Source organism: Netta rufina, assembly GCF_964035555.1.
Source record: "Netta rufina genome assembly, chromosome: 3".
NCBI classification, from domain to species: domain Eukaryota; kingdom Metazoa; phylum Chordata; class Aves; order Anseriformes; family Anatidae; genus Netta; species Netta rufina.
Window position 1 is genome coordinate 78,565,804 of NC_140125.1, and position 14,709 is coordinate 78,580,512.

Below are 14,709 nucleotides of genomic sequence, written 5' to 3' on the forward strand. Positions count from 1 at the left end.
ATAAAAGCTCTTTCCTCTAACATTTCAGAAAACTACAGTTTTCTATAAGGAATTACATACTTTACCCATAATAATTACTGAAACAATTTTATTTCAAGTTGCCAGCCAAATTTAAAAATTAATAGAAGTTTCCTTCTAAATAGCAGACAGAGCTGATAAGAAAGATAATATGCAAAATACACCTGTGAACATAGGAAAAAAATCAAGTAAGCTTCCAAAGGGAATAGTCTCACTACTATTCAATTTCTGTTACTATTCACAAGATTTGAAAAAAAACACTTTTGTCAGACAACTCATAATGACAGCATGCACAACTTAAGGAACACTGTAATAGCTAATGTAGAAAACACTACAGAAGTTACCACATGATTACATAAATCTTCAATGTAGAAAATATATTAAAATGATTCTGCATTTTAATTACATCTACATTTTAATTACATCTACAAAAATTCTACAAATTTAAAAATTATTTTGAAGACTACTACAAACCTCTGTACCACTCAGTAAACTTTGAACAGGATGAAGTAGGGCATTTATCACTGCATCTGTATATAAACATTCAGCAGCACAACCTGTTTGATCACAAAAAACTTGCAGGATCTCCATAACAAGACTTGCTGGAGAATAATTGTCTGTCAAATACAAGAAGTATTAATTTATATTTCAACTTACACAAACATTCCTATATAGCATATGCAAATGCTTTTGAATCATAATTTCATTAAGCACTGATTTAACAGAGAGATGAAGAAAAGCTAGGAGAGGAAGAAAATATAAAAATCTTCACAAGAAACAGACCCGAAATTAAAAATTGAAAAAAACAGTTACCACAGGCCTCATTACTATTATACATAGTAGCATATATTAAAAACAAACATTTACCTGTATGCACTGCCAAAGTTGTCTTTGAATAACTTGGAGAGCAATAAATAAGCTGAGTAAATAACACCAACAGATCGGTTAGGGATACACAATCTATTAAAAAAAATCAAAAGAAAGCACTCTTGAAATTAAAGTGTGACTTTAATTTTATAAATAAAATGAATTATGTAAATATGTAATAAACAGTTTGTTTTGCTGAGAAAAATCAACATTATACATAGAATCAGAATGGTGTGGGTTGGAAGAGACCTTAAAGATCATCTAATTCCAAACCCCTGCCATGTGGGCAGCAACATCTACCACTTGATCAGGTTGCCCAAAGCCTCATTCAACCTGACCTTGAACACTTTCAGGGATGGGGCATCTACCAACTTCTCCGAGCAACTAACTATGCCTTCATAGTAAATAACAGGTAAATGTACAACTGATACATCAAAGGACAAGCACTTCCCAGGAAATCTACTGGGTTAATTCATGATCAACTTTTAAGGCTTAATCTTGCTCCTAGTTTAGCCAATTACATTTTCACCATGTCTTTCATTGAAGCAGGTGGCAGCCAGAGTTTGAAAAAACTGAATGTACATGGCTGTTGGAAAATGCATGACCTTGCCACTACATTAAGTGATACGGATGGAAAAGGGACAAGCTGTCAGATACAACCCTTCCTCAGGTCTCAAACGAAAAACAATGATTAGCCAAATGCATGCTGGGAAGTATTGCTCCAAGTTTAATATTAATAAATCTGACAATTTGTGAGGAAAGGATTGGTATCCATAGAGCAGAGAAGGAGCAGAGAAGACAGATGATAAGATCATTACTTTTATGGGGGAGAGAAAAAAAAGTAAGCATCATCAATGGATCACTGGTTAAATGGAGTTATACAGATAATCCATAAATGACAAAAGGACTTGATTAGTGGATGTTTCTTCCTCACCACTGTTCTATACAGGGTGTAAAGTTATGATCCTCAAGCCAGAGGTATAAATTACCTTCAAAAGACAAAAGAATTACTATCCAGAAACATTATGAATTCTGTATTGGATTAATAGAGATATTAATAGAATGCAAAGCTACAATTGTTACCACACAATGTATCACTACATGTAGATTTCTCTGGACTTGCAAAGGCTTTTACATCTGAGCTCCCTTGCCCTTATTGACACCTCTGTTCCACAGGTACTGAGTTTATTCTACACTTTTTTATCTTAATTATGTTAGTAAGTCAAACTCAGTGCAATTACTTTCAATTTACATTTAGCTTGAAGTACTGATTTTGTTTCACATCTGAAAAACTGTCTGGGTGCCTGAACATGGCTCTTTTCCAACCAATTATATCAACTGCCTTGACAAAATATATTACTCGTACCTAAAAAGACTGAAGCACTTACATACTGAGCCACATCCCCTTCAACATGAAATTAGTATATTAGACATAAAGAAAAAAGTGTCTATTCAACCATATCCATTAAAGATTTAAAAAAAAATGTGATGATGCTCAAAATTCTCCATACCATCTTTTAACAAAGTTTTACAGGCACAGAATCACTAAAACAGAACATCATCCTACAATGTTCACAACATTGCAGTGGAAACATCAGGTATAGGCATACTGTTGCTCAACAGGTTCCATTTTCCTCACCCCTCCCTCTTACCTTTTTTATTCTTCAGCTGTACTGGAAAGAGACTTCGGCCTTGCTTATAGATCAACAATCTGCCTAAAAGGCACAGCGAATGAACAAAGTAGACATACTGTAATTCTGGTCCAGTGTAAGAAAATTTCTGCTTATCACCTACAACAATAAAACCAAAAAATTAGAACTTGTCTTTATTAATTTACTTGCCAGTAGTTGGCTACTACCTGTAACATATATGAGTCATTTTGTATATAAAAGCAGAGAGCATAAGTAGTTAACCACTGTTATTAGTACTCTCAAAAGACAGACAAAATACTTTTGAAAGAAGAAAATCATATAGGATGTCTTTATCTTGAGGCAGCATGCTTAAAGACATAGAGAATGTGAATACATGTGCAAACAATGCAATACATGCAAAGATACTCACTAGAATACTGCTGGGAAAAGTCATTGACTCTAGAAGTTGTATTAACTGCTGTCTTGCAAAATTCAAAATAATCAAGACATTGCTGGACAGCTGCGTTAATCTGTGGAAAAAATAATAACAATAATAATAAAATGTCTGGCATTTTACAAGAAATGTGTTTACTTTTGTATTCTAGTATTGTCCATTAACACAAGAATGTAAACTCTCACATCACTGCAACTACCTCATGTTTCAGCGCCTTGGTTGGGGTAACCATCAAAGAGGATACAAAATTTTACATGGCTACTAAAACACAGTAACACAAACTTCAGCTATATAAACATTAAGACAATCAATCTACAAAAAAAGAGTACAGAGAACATGCAAGTACTCTGAGAAGTTAATAACAATCTGTGATTACTATATGGTTAATACAGAAGATTTTCATTATTCACATGGAAAAAACCTCTGTTTACACTACAAGTACTAAATTGTAAGTTTGGTTACTGGGTGCTGCCAGTGTTATTACTGACATTTGCAAAGGTCAGTATATACAAGTATATAACTGTATATACAAGTTGAAATTGTATCATTGTGCATCACAGAATCACAGAATTATAGGGGTTGGAAAGGACCTCAGAAGATCATCAGGTCCAACCCTCCTGCCAAAGCAGGTTCCTTAGAGTAGGCTGCCCAGGTAGGCGTCCAGACTGGCCTTGAATATCTCCAGAGAAGGAGACTCCACAACCTCCCTGGGCAGCCTGCTCCAGTGCCTCATCACCCTCACCATGAAGAAGTTCTTTCGCATGTTGGTGCGGAACTTCCTGTGCTCTATCTTGTGGCCATTACCCCTTGTCCTGTCCCCACAAACCACTGAAAAGAGGTTGGCCAAATCCCTCTGTCTCCCACAGCTCAGGTATTTATACACATTGATGAGATCCCCTCTCAGTCTTCTTTTCTCCAGGCTGCACAGACCCAGGTCTCTCAGCCTTTCTTCATAGGGAAGATGCTCCAGGCCCCCTATCATCTTTGTGGTCCTCCGCTGGACTCTTTTCCAGGAGAATGTATTTAGAAACAAATCACAATACAGCATATGCAATAAATTTAAACTTTTTTCATTTTGGAGCTGCTAACTTTTTTACACACTGAAAAGGTAAAGCATACAGATGTGCTAAAAAAAACACATTTTTACTGCATGCTTACTCATTATATTATTCTACTCTGCTAATGAACTTCCTATCATAAACTTTTTGTTCCACGGAGTTTCATTTTACTTTGCTGACACTCTGAACCCATGTTTCATAACAGAACTTAAAGAAAAAAATGTTTTTCTGAGTCTCTTTTCATCAAAAATCCAAATTCAGCATTGAGTTTTTGCATTTTTTCATCTTCTATTTTTATACACTGATAGAAATAATTCTAAATTTAATTCTAAATAATTCTTATGTTGCATGTGGATGCAACATAAGAAATTAACAGAAAATAATCCTAATTAAATACTTGCCATAAAACAATCAAATTTCTACTTACCCAAAACAGAACACATACCCTTCTTCATAATTTAATCAGAGATAAAATTAGGAAAGAAAAAAAAAAAAGGCTAATCTAGATAAAGAACATAGAACAGCTCTGACAAAAAGGACAAAGCAAAAACAAGTTCCAAGTAAAATTTCCTCGGGAAATACTTACCAAAGATTTATATTTCTTTTCCAAAAGCCTAAGTACCACTGTTCTGCTGTAATACGCGTGCTAAAATCACAAAGAATAGAAACTAGAGTCAACTCCAAAAATATAAATTTTACTTTTGAATCAAAAAGTCAAAATTATCTCCAATTTTGTTCCATTAGGAATCCTGTGCACAGTACATATTCAACGTATTAAACTCCAGCTCATGTAAACCAGTATTATACCCAACTGGGCCTTTTTTTGCAGTAGATTAAGATTTAAAAAAAAGGTCATTAGAAAAATTCTGAAATGTGCAGAACATACAGTAAAACAGAAAAATCAGTAATAATGTTGAAATGCTAGATTACATGTCTAGCATTTACATTGACATGACAATTTACATTGTCATGTAAATTTTAAGTTATAAATTTATACATGGTAGTCTGCAAAATTCTCTAACATCCACTACAGCAGACAATTTCTGTAAGATAACATAACTGTACTCTCATGCTCAGCACGTCTTCCAAAGAAATATTTGAGTCTTTTGGCAGATATCAATCAATTACAGCAAATGGACAGAAAAAATGGCCTGAAAAGCAGCAAGTTCCCCAAAGATTTATGTAGATTAGTAACCAAACAGAAAGGGACGGAGCAGTGTTAAGGGGCAAAGGACTTAAATGCCTAAAACAATACACTTCCTTTATTATAGTTCTTATAATAGGTTGTTATCAAGGTCACAACAGGTCTCTGATAACAGTAGTTATAAATCAAGCTTTTCAAAATACATCTGACATCAACAAGTTTGTTTGCTTTTTCTCCCCTTTGCTTTCTTTTTGCTTACCGTCCACTTTTTAAACCACACAGCTTTGATATCTAGCAGAGCCAAAAAGTAGACTGGACTCAAAAAGTCTTGAGAGTCAGGATGATTAGGATCGTGTTTTACTGACAACAATGACAAGGTACTCTCCATTATTTCTTCCATATACCTTATGATACAAATAAGAAAAAAATAAAACAAAAATCACTTTCCATCAGTAATATTCATACCCAAAATTTATTGTAAATCCTTGTTGTTCATGCATATCTTAAATATTAAACACATTATCTTTAATTTGGTCTTGTAAGGATATTAATTATTTGTGTTACCATAAATAAAATGAACAGCAACATACATGTATATTCTCTTACATGATTACATATTTCATAAGCACTAAATGTTACACTTATGACATTGCAAAATGCTTTGAAAGCTAAATTTGCAGCCTAATAGGATCCATGACCACTCCTATATAACTTCCCTATTCCACTTTTCCTTAGCACTGACCAGTGATGTGTGGAGCCTGTGAAAATATAGTCTAGTAATTTTAGCAAAATACATAGAAAAAAAAAACACTAAACTAAGAGACAGTGAAGGTGACATACTTTTCAGGATAACGAATCCAGGAAGAAGGAGCTTCCTTTTGGTACTCATTTAAAAGACGGACCTGTTAATATTAGTATAATTAGAAAAGATTACATGATGTTTCAGTAACAACAAAAATTTTAAGAGGTATGGAAAGTTCAATTATACCTTTTTAAGTAAATGATTTATGTTTGCATTAGATACATCCAGACCTGCTGAAATACGAAGTGAATATTCTTCAGAAAGAAAGTAAAATTCCAAGTGTTGTGCTAAAACAGAAGAAATAAAACCCATCTCAATGACAAGAGTGGCAAAACAGACCATATAATAGTCTCACAGTAAAAGGTAATCGATTTTCAGGAAGTACATGACTCTTGGAGTCTTAAATATAATTTAATGCACATACCTAAACTTGTATAGACTTCTCGTGCCATATTAAATGGGGATGAAGAAAATGTTCTTGCATAAAACCTAAGAATTTTCTCCTACGGAGAAAAAAAAAAAAAAAAAAAAAAAAAGCAATGTATTAAATATATTATATAACCATGGAACTGTATACTAGTACTGCACAATAACGAATATGTAATGACATTATTCTTAATATATTGCTCAGTTATCTATACAGATGTGAAGCACATTTTATAAATATATAGTTTGGGACCACAGGAGCACACAGTATGGAAGACGTTTTTCTTGAATACTTCTACTGACAGCACCTGTGTAAAGCCTCACTGAGATACAAAGAAGCAGATCAAGTAATATTGCTATACTTTTCCATTATCTTTAATGTTTTTATGTCATTAACATGCCAATGACTTGTAACTAGCATTATTTTAAAAACAACTGTAGACCTAAACTGAAAGAATAATACATAGCAGCAGCTGAGACAACATTCATTTCTCTGAAAATCACTTTAAAATTGGGAGGAAAAAAAAAAAGAAAAAAGGCTTGATTGACATAATAAATAATCTGAAAGTAGTTTAAGAAGCTACCGCATTTTGTTTTCATCAATGCCTGTGTAATATTAATATGTATCATTTTCTTATCATCATGGAGTATACACCTAACTTAAATAGGAAATATTTACATTATATGTTTTACATGAGTTTTGGCAACATGTGTTTGTTTTTTTTTTTAAACCATTCAAACCCCTTCACTCCCCATTAAAAATATATAATGGAGTACAGCAGTCTCTAAAATTCTATGAATCGCTGCTGTAATCTTTTAAATCAAGACCTGCTGGAATTAAACAAAGTTTTTGAAAAGAAAAAAACAACAACAACAACAAAAAAACTATATGATACACACGCACACAATAAGTGTCTTTGGATCCTGCTAAAATAATCATAACACATACGCAACTTCTTGCTCCTCCTGAGTACTGTTTACTACAGCTACATAACTGATAACTAAACATAGAAGAACATCAGCTTACACTGAATGTTGCATCAGGATCTGACAGAGACATCGTTAGATGCTTACGCAGATTTGGCCAACCCGCAGAGTTGAGTACATTCGAGGGAGGGGCAAAGCAGAGTGTCTGCAATGCTTCTTGGCGAACCTGAAGTGGTCAAAAAGACAAACAATACAAATCTGTTCAGAGCAACCTCTCAGATAGGTAATTTACAATATAAGTTGTAGGAAGGAAGAAATATGACTTAGTTGTACATCAGATAAGGAGTCCCAAAATACTTACCTTCTGCTACGTTATCATGGTGATTTGGACAAAACAATACATCAGTGAGAAGAGGAAAAAAAATACGTTTTAAGAAGCAACAAAACCATTTTAAAATATTAGGTTTCAATACTGCATGTATTATATTAATTTCTGGTTTACTTTCTGCTTGTAATGAATGATTTTGTTATCAAGAATTATAGGAAAATTACCTTATCTCTGAATGCTACAATTGCACCTAGCAGTTCATAAAAAAGTCTATAAGGAAAACTGGAAATAAAACACTCTGTATTTTACTGCAGAACTTTCATCACGTTCATAATTAAGTAATTTAAAATAACTTTTTCTTTGTTGTTCTATTTGTAGACAACTAATCGCTAGCCCTTTATTTCATATTGCTGAAACCAACTGTAGGAAATTTTAAGCATATTTAATAGCATCAGACTTTTTACCTAGTTTTCTAAGAAAATGTGGCATATATGATCACATTTATACCAGTTCCCATCTACCATGACTATTTCAATTGCTAGACAATCACATGCAAAATTTAATGAGAGAGAGCGAGACAGATTGATCAAAACAATAATGATTTTCCAAGCTTCAAAAATATTAAAAGCTTACTGATGGTCAGAGACCCAAATTAGTACTGACACTGACAGAAAGGCAAACCTAACTTGGACATTATATATTCTACCTGGCAGCAGCTTGTTGATGAAACAGCAGGCACCCCTCTCTTCTGAGGACTCAAAAGGACACTCAAAGGACAACGGGGAAGGTATCAAGAAGGGCAGAGGATACATGTGCAGGAAACCGAGGTTGAATAATTTTACTTCTCACATAATTAAAATTCCCATCTATAACACAAACTCCCAACCAAAAAAATAAGATACTTGCTGCAACTAGTTTTTGAGCCAAATGGTTATAAAGAATGAAATATTGCACTGCAGTGCACTTACCACGCTGAAGCCAAGATATATGAACCAACACAAGATTCTACTTACATATGTAAGAACAATTACATGCATATAGTCTGTTCTCCAATATGCCATAAACATTCATTTGTATTAAAATTTCTTCTTTTAAACTTACTTCTTTAGGCTGAATAGGGTCAAGTCTTTCTACAAGCATTTGCAATTGTTCTTGACTCATGAATGTATAACTCTGTAATACACATTATAAAATGATCATTAGTGTATTTTATTAAACTGAACAGCAGAAGATTAAAATCATCAGTCTTTTTGATATCTAATTTACTTTTAATAATTTGGACTTCATCCTTTATACTAATTTAAATTAAAGTAAACATTCTGAATATTGTCTGAGGTTTGGCCAAAGTTAAATTTTCAGCAACAAAATTATTCCTTACGCATTTTTCTTTGTTTTACTTAGAAGTTTCCTTTATCTTCAGAAAATGCCTTATAATAACTCATTAAGTAATACAATACAGTGCAGTACTCTGGAAAAACTACATCGTATTTGGCTCCTAAAAATCACAAAAAGTTGGATGAGACGTAGCTTTTACCATTATATTCTCTTGTTTACTTTCCATTATTTTCAGTACTTGCATAGGCACTTTAGAGTATATGCAGAGGATTCACCTCATCTAGTATATGCTGTCTAAAGGTTAGACAGCTAGTATAAACTCAGTAGTTCAATTTGCAAGAAAGGCAATTCATTCATTTATCAAAGATAGGAAGGATGAATCATTTTCTAGGGCTGCTTCTCAATTTCCACTAGCAGAAACTTAACAGTTGTGCAGTATCATGCTTATTTTATAATGTAGAGAGAAAATACATTTACTTGGTTGAACGAAGAGTCACTGTCAGAACAGTTGTCTGTATAATAGCCGCTCTGACATTCTTTCTTTGTTTTACTATCCATCTCCTTATTACGCATTTGATCTTCTTCAAACTTATTAATTAAAGACTCTACCACAACCATCATGATGTTCTTCAAGGCATGCATCATTTCTCTGTATCTTCAAAGTAAAGAGGATTTTAATATTAAAGAGCATAAAAATCACATTTAAAAAAAATCACTAATTAAGTCATGAATAACTGAATATGGCATAACGTTACTTAGACCCAAACTCATTGAAGGAACAGAAATGAACAAAAAACAAATGCAAATCCAAAACAAGCAATAAAACATGCAGGTATCTAGATCTTCCAGGAAACTAAATTTTAAAATTGTAATAAAACTCTTTTGCCCTTCTAAAGCCATTCAATGAAATCATCACATGGTAATCCTGTACTGAGAGTTTTTTAAGAAGGAACGATGTGAACCCACACAAAGGGAGAATGTGTCCCTGACAGAACAGATCAGTTCATTGTTACTGTTTATGTTTTCCCATTTTTTCTTTTGCTATAAGCCTTGAACAGAACCCAGCAGAAGAGAACATGTCAATCCTGACTCTTGAGTACAGGCCATGCACACAGAACTGTTTAGAAACAACAAAACCATGATTTTTCCAGATTACAAAACAAAAGAATAATAACATCCATGCAGAAGCAATTCAAAATGAAAACCTTTGGTGCTTTAGAAAAACATTCTATTTTAAAACTGGTATTTTATTTCAAGTTACTTCTTACTTTAAGGCTATTAGTACTAATTTTAAGGTCACCAAGGACATCATAAAGTAGAACTGAAGTACTGCATAAAATCATTTTAGTGGTTAAAACATAAAAAGCCAAAAATTATTGTTTTTTCTCTCTGCTTTTAATTTTACTGTTTTCACATTGTACAAGTTTAACTTCAATGAAGTCCTTATCATGTTTCTCAATGATAGCTAATATTAGCTACAAGCCCTTGTATTCCAAAGGGAAGTTCCCTTCCCAATGCCCACAAGAAGGGAAGAAAGTTTGTAGGGAAGAGATGAACAAGAAAATAACTGGTGCTCGCAGAGGTTTGTCTATTTAAAGTTTCTTTACTAAATATGGTGTTCAAAACCAATGAATCTGGACCACAGACTGTAAGATGCTGTACTATGCCATGTAATATGCCATGTAAAATGCTGAGGTAGTTTTCCACACTAACCTACTAATCTCTGCCTGGCTGACTTCTGACTCAGGATGACATTCTGAGTCAAACATACAAAAAATCTTAGATAATTCTACACAGTTGATATATGTAACAATTGTACCACAGACAGACAGCATTGCAGAGGTATCTTTGAATCCAAGGAAGAACGCTCAAACATCAATTTCTAAACTTGCCAGTGATCTAAACATACTACTCTCAAAAGACACCTCACTAGATCTCAATGAAGCAATCTTCAAAACACACCTGTATTCTAATGCTTACTATGCAGAATCTCCGTTTATATCTAAGGAAATTACCATACTGTAATACTTGATAAGAATACAATATTTCACTTAGGCCACCTTCCATATTAGAACTGAATTTCATATGCAAATAATGAACAAACATGAAATAGTGACTCTCATCTTTCAAACCTTATTCCTACCTAACTGTAATCTCAGATATCTCAGAAGCTTCATAGATTTGATACTTATTTTATGCAATGGTTCACACTCTTCATTCCAGAGTGAGCTGAAACATGACAAACTGAAATGTAAAGAGTGGGAATATCTGAATTGTTTAGCACTGATTTTTGAATGCAAAGAATCACATTTGTTACCATTATGTTTCAGAAGTTATGTTTTTCAAAACACATTCTGGAAAGAAAAAAGTAAGACAAAGACCAAGAAGTAACAAAAATGTGAATTACATGCATGTACTTACTCTTTGGATTCACGAGTCTTCTTTGTAACATGTTGAACGAAAGTGTCATAGCCAGATACTTCACCCTGATTTTGAGCAGCAGTACATTTTTCTGTTTCTTCTTCAATCACAGAGCCCAGAGTATTGTTTATATATTGTCTAAGGTATTTCACAAATTCATAGCTGAAACAAATGTGTAAAATTAAAATGTAATTACTTTGAGCTCACCCTCAAACATTTTCAATGTTGCATTAATATTAGCCATCTCCTTTCCTGACTTTAAAGTAAGGGTTTATGACTTTCAGAGAAATAAACTTCAGCTGTGAAAACACACAATAAAGTTTGATTTTCTTCAATACAGTCCTTCTCAGCATGTTCTAGGAAGGAACAATATCAAATAGCTTCTAATTTCCCGTTGTGCTTCTTCTAAGACTTATGTAAAAGTCTACTCGAACAGATTAATGTTTTACAGACAAAAACAAAATAACAAGAAATCTCAAATTTAAAATTCTAAAAGAAACATTACTTTCAGCATCCTGAATATACTGCTGTTTTATGTTATCCTCATCTGGTATTATTCATTTTAAAGTGAGCATAAAAAAGGAAAAGAAACACAGAAAACTCAGCTTATAAATTCATCCAACATAAAGGCATGTATAAGACTTTAAAACTGTCTCATGATGATAACGCCGAAAGTCTCACCCAAGCTCATAGACTATCTGTCTATGATATGGACGTGTAAAATGGAAAGAAACTGGCACTTCACATTCTTATTATTAGATACTTACACAAACAAAACATTAAATAATAATAATAAAAAAAAACTCACTGGACATACTTCAGAACACATCTTCACTAAAGAAATTGATAAAAAATCATTTTCAGAATATATGAAGTTTTGTGGGTTTTTTTGTTAACCTTCTAATTTGCATAAAAGACAAGGCAAACAGAATCACATGAAAAAAATAACTATATTCACCACTAGGTGCATCACTGTATTTTCATTTTATCAAATGCAGATCTGCAACTACTTTCATTAATTACAATAAATTAGTAGTAAGAAAATTTTTTTAAAAGTCAGTTGACCATGAAAATATAGAGTCTAAAGCTATAAAATGTAGAAGTAAACAAAAGCTACTACTATAAATTATCAGCTTTTGCTTTTCGGTATTAAAACAAAAATTTACACTCAAGATACAGAAAAAACAAAATCACAGGAAATCTTGTCTTCTATCGTGCTATCGTGATACGTACTTTCTCACTGAGTTGTCTACCTCAAGTTCCATCAGGTGTAACTGCCCTGTATTTTTCCCCCGATTATTTCCTTTCCCACATCACTTTTGTTCTCAACGAAAGTAATGGAAATGCATTTCAAGAAAGATACAAACATATTTATTTGCATTTTCATTTGTCAAGGCTAGCTTCAAGGCTAGCTTTTTACTCCTGCAATAATGAAATTGCATGAATCTCCACTGAATGAAAGCTTTCATAAAACTTTCTTCCTTTTTCTTTTTTTTAATGACAGTAACATTTCCATCATTTCCGTGGTATACATCTTTGCAGTGACTGCTTCACTCTGAAATACACAATTACATCATTATTCATGCCACAAAGTCTATGTCTGCTTGATGTCCTACAGCTATCTTCTGCATCGCTCTTCCAGTTTAAAAACATTTTGTGAGCGTTTCAGACATTTCAAAACTACTTCTTAACATGCAAAAGCAGATCAGACTGTTTAGGCTTACAAAAGACGCTCCAGGAAAATAAAAGTGTTAAGAACGCTCTAAGGCTTAGATTAAAGAAAAAAAAGTACTAATTATATAGTGTAAAAAAAAAAATCTGAGTTTTACTACTGCATATAAATTTCAAATTAGATTCAAATTTTCTTTTTGTTATTTTCTGAGGTCCCTGTGTCTCTCTTTTCTACATCACAGTGGGAACAAAAGATAGAGTAGATAGGTCTCAAAACTTGGCAGGTAACCAGCTTTCTCACGAGAAATCAAGTCACAGAACTCTGATCATGAAAATGTCTTCAAGGTCATTTAAGCTTGGTATTCTCTTGACTTGTCACAGATGCATCCTGAAAATCCTCCATATAGTAAAAAACAAACATGTACGAGTACCATGGAAAGGAAAAGAGGAGTATGGGCTCCAGAAATTTAGGGCAGCATGTAAGAGAGGCCACACAGTCAAATCTGATTTAATAAAAAAATGTGATGCATTTCTGCTTTATTCAAAACAAATTAAAGAACAACTTACTGATAAGATATACAAAGGTTCAGCAATATATGATAGACAGAACAATCAAAAATGGAAGCCAGAATAACTTAAATTTTTAAAAAGGTACCTGACAAACAAAATTATACGGTCTTGCAGCTGTCAGAAACACTCCCTGACAGTCTTCAGTCAGGATTTCTTCTAAATTCTGTTTGCATTTAGTACATTATCATTGAAGCATTTAGGTTGGAAAAGACCTCTAAGATTACCTTGTCCAACCTTTAACCTAGCACTGCCAAGTCTACCATTAAACCACGTCACTAAGTTTTACATCTACATGTTTTCTGAAGATCTGATTACATGTGCATGTGCATTACTGTTGACAATGTTTAGTAGGAATTGTTGAGCTGCTTATAAGAGAGAAACTTACAAAACAATTACAGTAAAAATAGTGTGTTGCCAAGAGTAGGGGGAAAAAAATCAGGAAAAAGGCAAAATTCATTGTATTCTCTTTTGAAATCTTTTGCGATTTCATTAGTGTCAAGAATCCGTATATAAAAAATACATACACACTCACACATCAATACCAGTTGCAAACACTTCCCATGAATAACAAAGCTCATCAAATTTCATCTCCTTCAAAATATTAAAAATAGCAAAATAGTTTTACTTGTGAAAGTTTTCATCAGTTTCCTCCAAATGCAAGAGAATCTCTTCTGCACTTTCCACTGATGGGGCTCCAGTAATTTTTTCCTTCACACTTTGCAGCAACTGTCGAAGCATAGACTGCAACAGAGCTTCATCTTCACTTGTAAATTGAGACATCTGTATGAAGCAAATACAAAAATAACATGCTTTCACAGATTCTTTTTTCTTTCTTCACCTTAAGATGAGGAAAATCATAGAATCATAGAACAGCATGTGTTGGAAAGGGACCTTAAAGATCATCTAGTTATAACCCTCCTGCCATAGTCTGGGATGCCACCCACTAGATCAGGTTGCTCAGGGCCTCATCTAACCTCATCTTGCTCACCACCAGGGATTGAGCATCCACAACCTCTCTGGGCAACCTGTGCCATTGCCCCAATACCCTTACAGTGCA

The 14,709-nt window shown here is 33.4% G+C and overlaps 1 protein-coding gene across 1 annotated transcript in view; it reads right to left on the reverse strand.

Annotated features, from left to right (window-relative positions):
• Window positions 1-14,432, reverse strand: part of TBC1D32 (TBC1 domain family member 32) — a gene marked incomplete at its 5' end in the record, with an annotated part of 84,471 nt that extends 70,039 nt beyond the window's left edge. The window contains 14 exons of the mRNA XM_084284720.1: window positions 493-635; window positions 886-978; window positions 2,538-2,675; window positions 2,947-3,046; window positions 4,615-4,674; window positions 5,432-5,576; window positions 6,013-6,074; window positions 6,161-6,261; window positions 6,399-6,477; window positions 7,428-7,553; window positions 8,757-8,828; window positions 9,468-9,645; window positions 11,412-11,573; window positions 14,278-14,432. Of these exons, the coding sequence (XP_084140846.1) occupies window positions 493-635; window positions 886-978; window positions 2,538-2,675; window positions 2,947-3,046; window positions 4,615-4,674; window positions 5,432-5,576; window positions 6,013-6,074; window positions 6,161-6,261; window positions 6,399-6,477; window positions 7,428-7,553; window positions 8,757-8,828; window positions 9,468-9,645; window positions 11,412-11,573; window positions 14,278-14,432 (1,614 nt within the window). The remainder of the gene's footprint in view (window positions 1-492; window positions 636-885; window positions 979-2,537; window positions 2,676-2,946; window positions 3,047-4,614; window positions 4,675-5,431; window positions 5,577-6,012; window positions 6,075-6,160; window positions 6,262-6,398; window positions 6,478-7,427; window positions 7,554-8,756; window positions 8,829-9,467; window positions 9,646-11,411; window positions 11,574-14,277) is intronic.
• Between the last annotated feature and the right edge of the window lie 277 nt (window positions 14,433-14,709).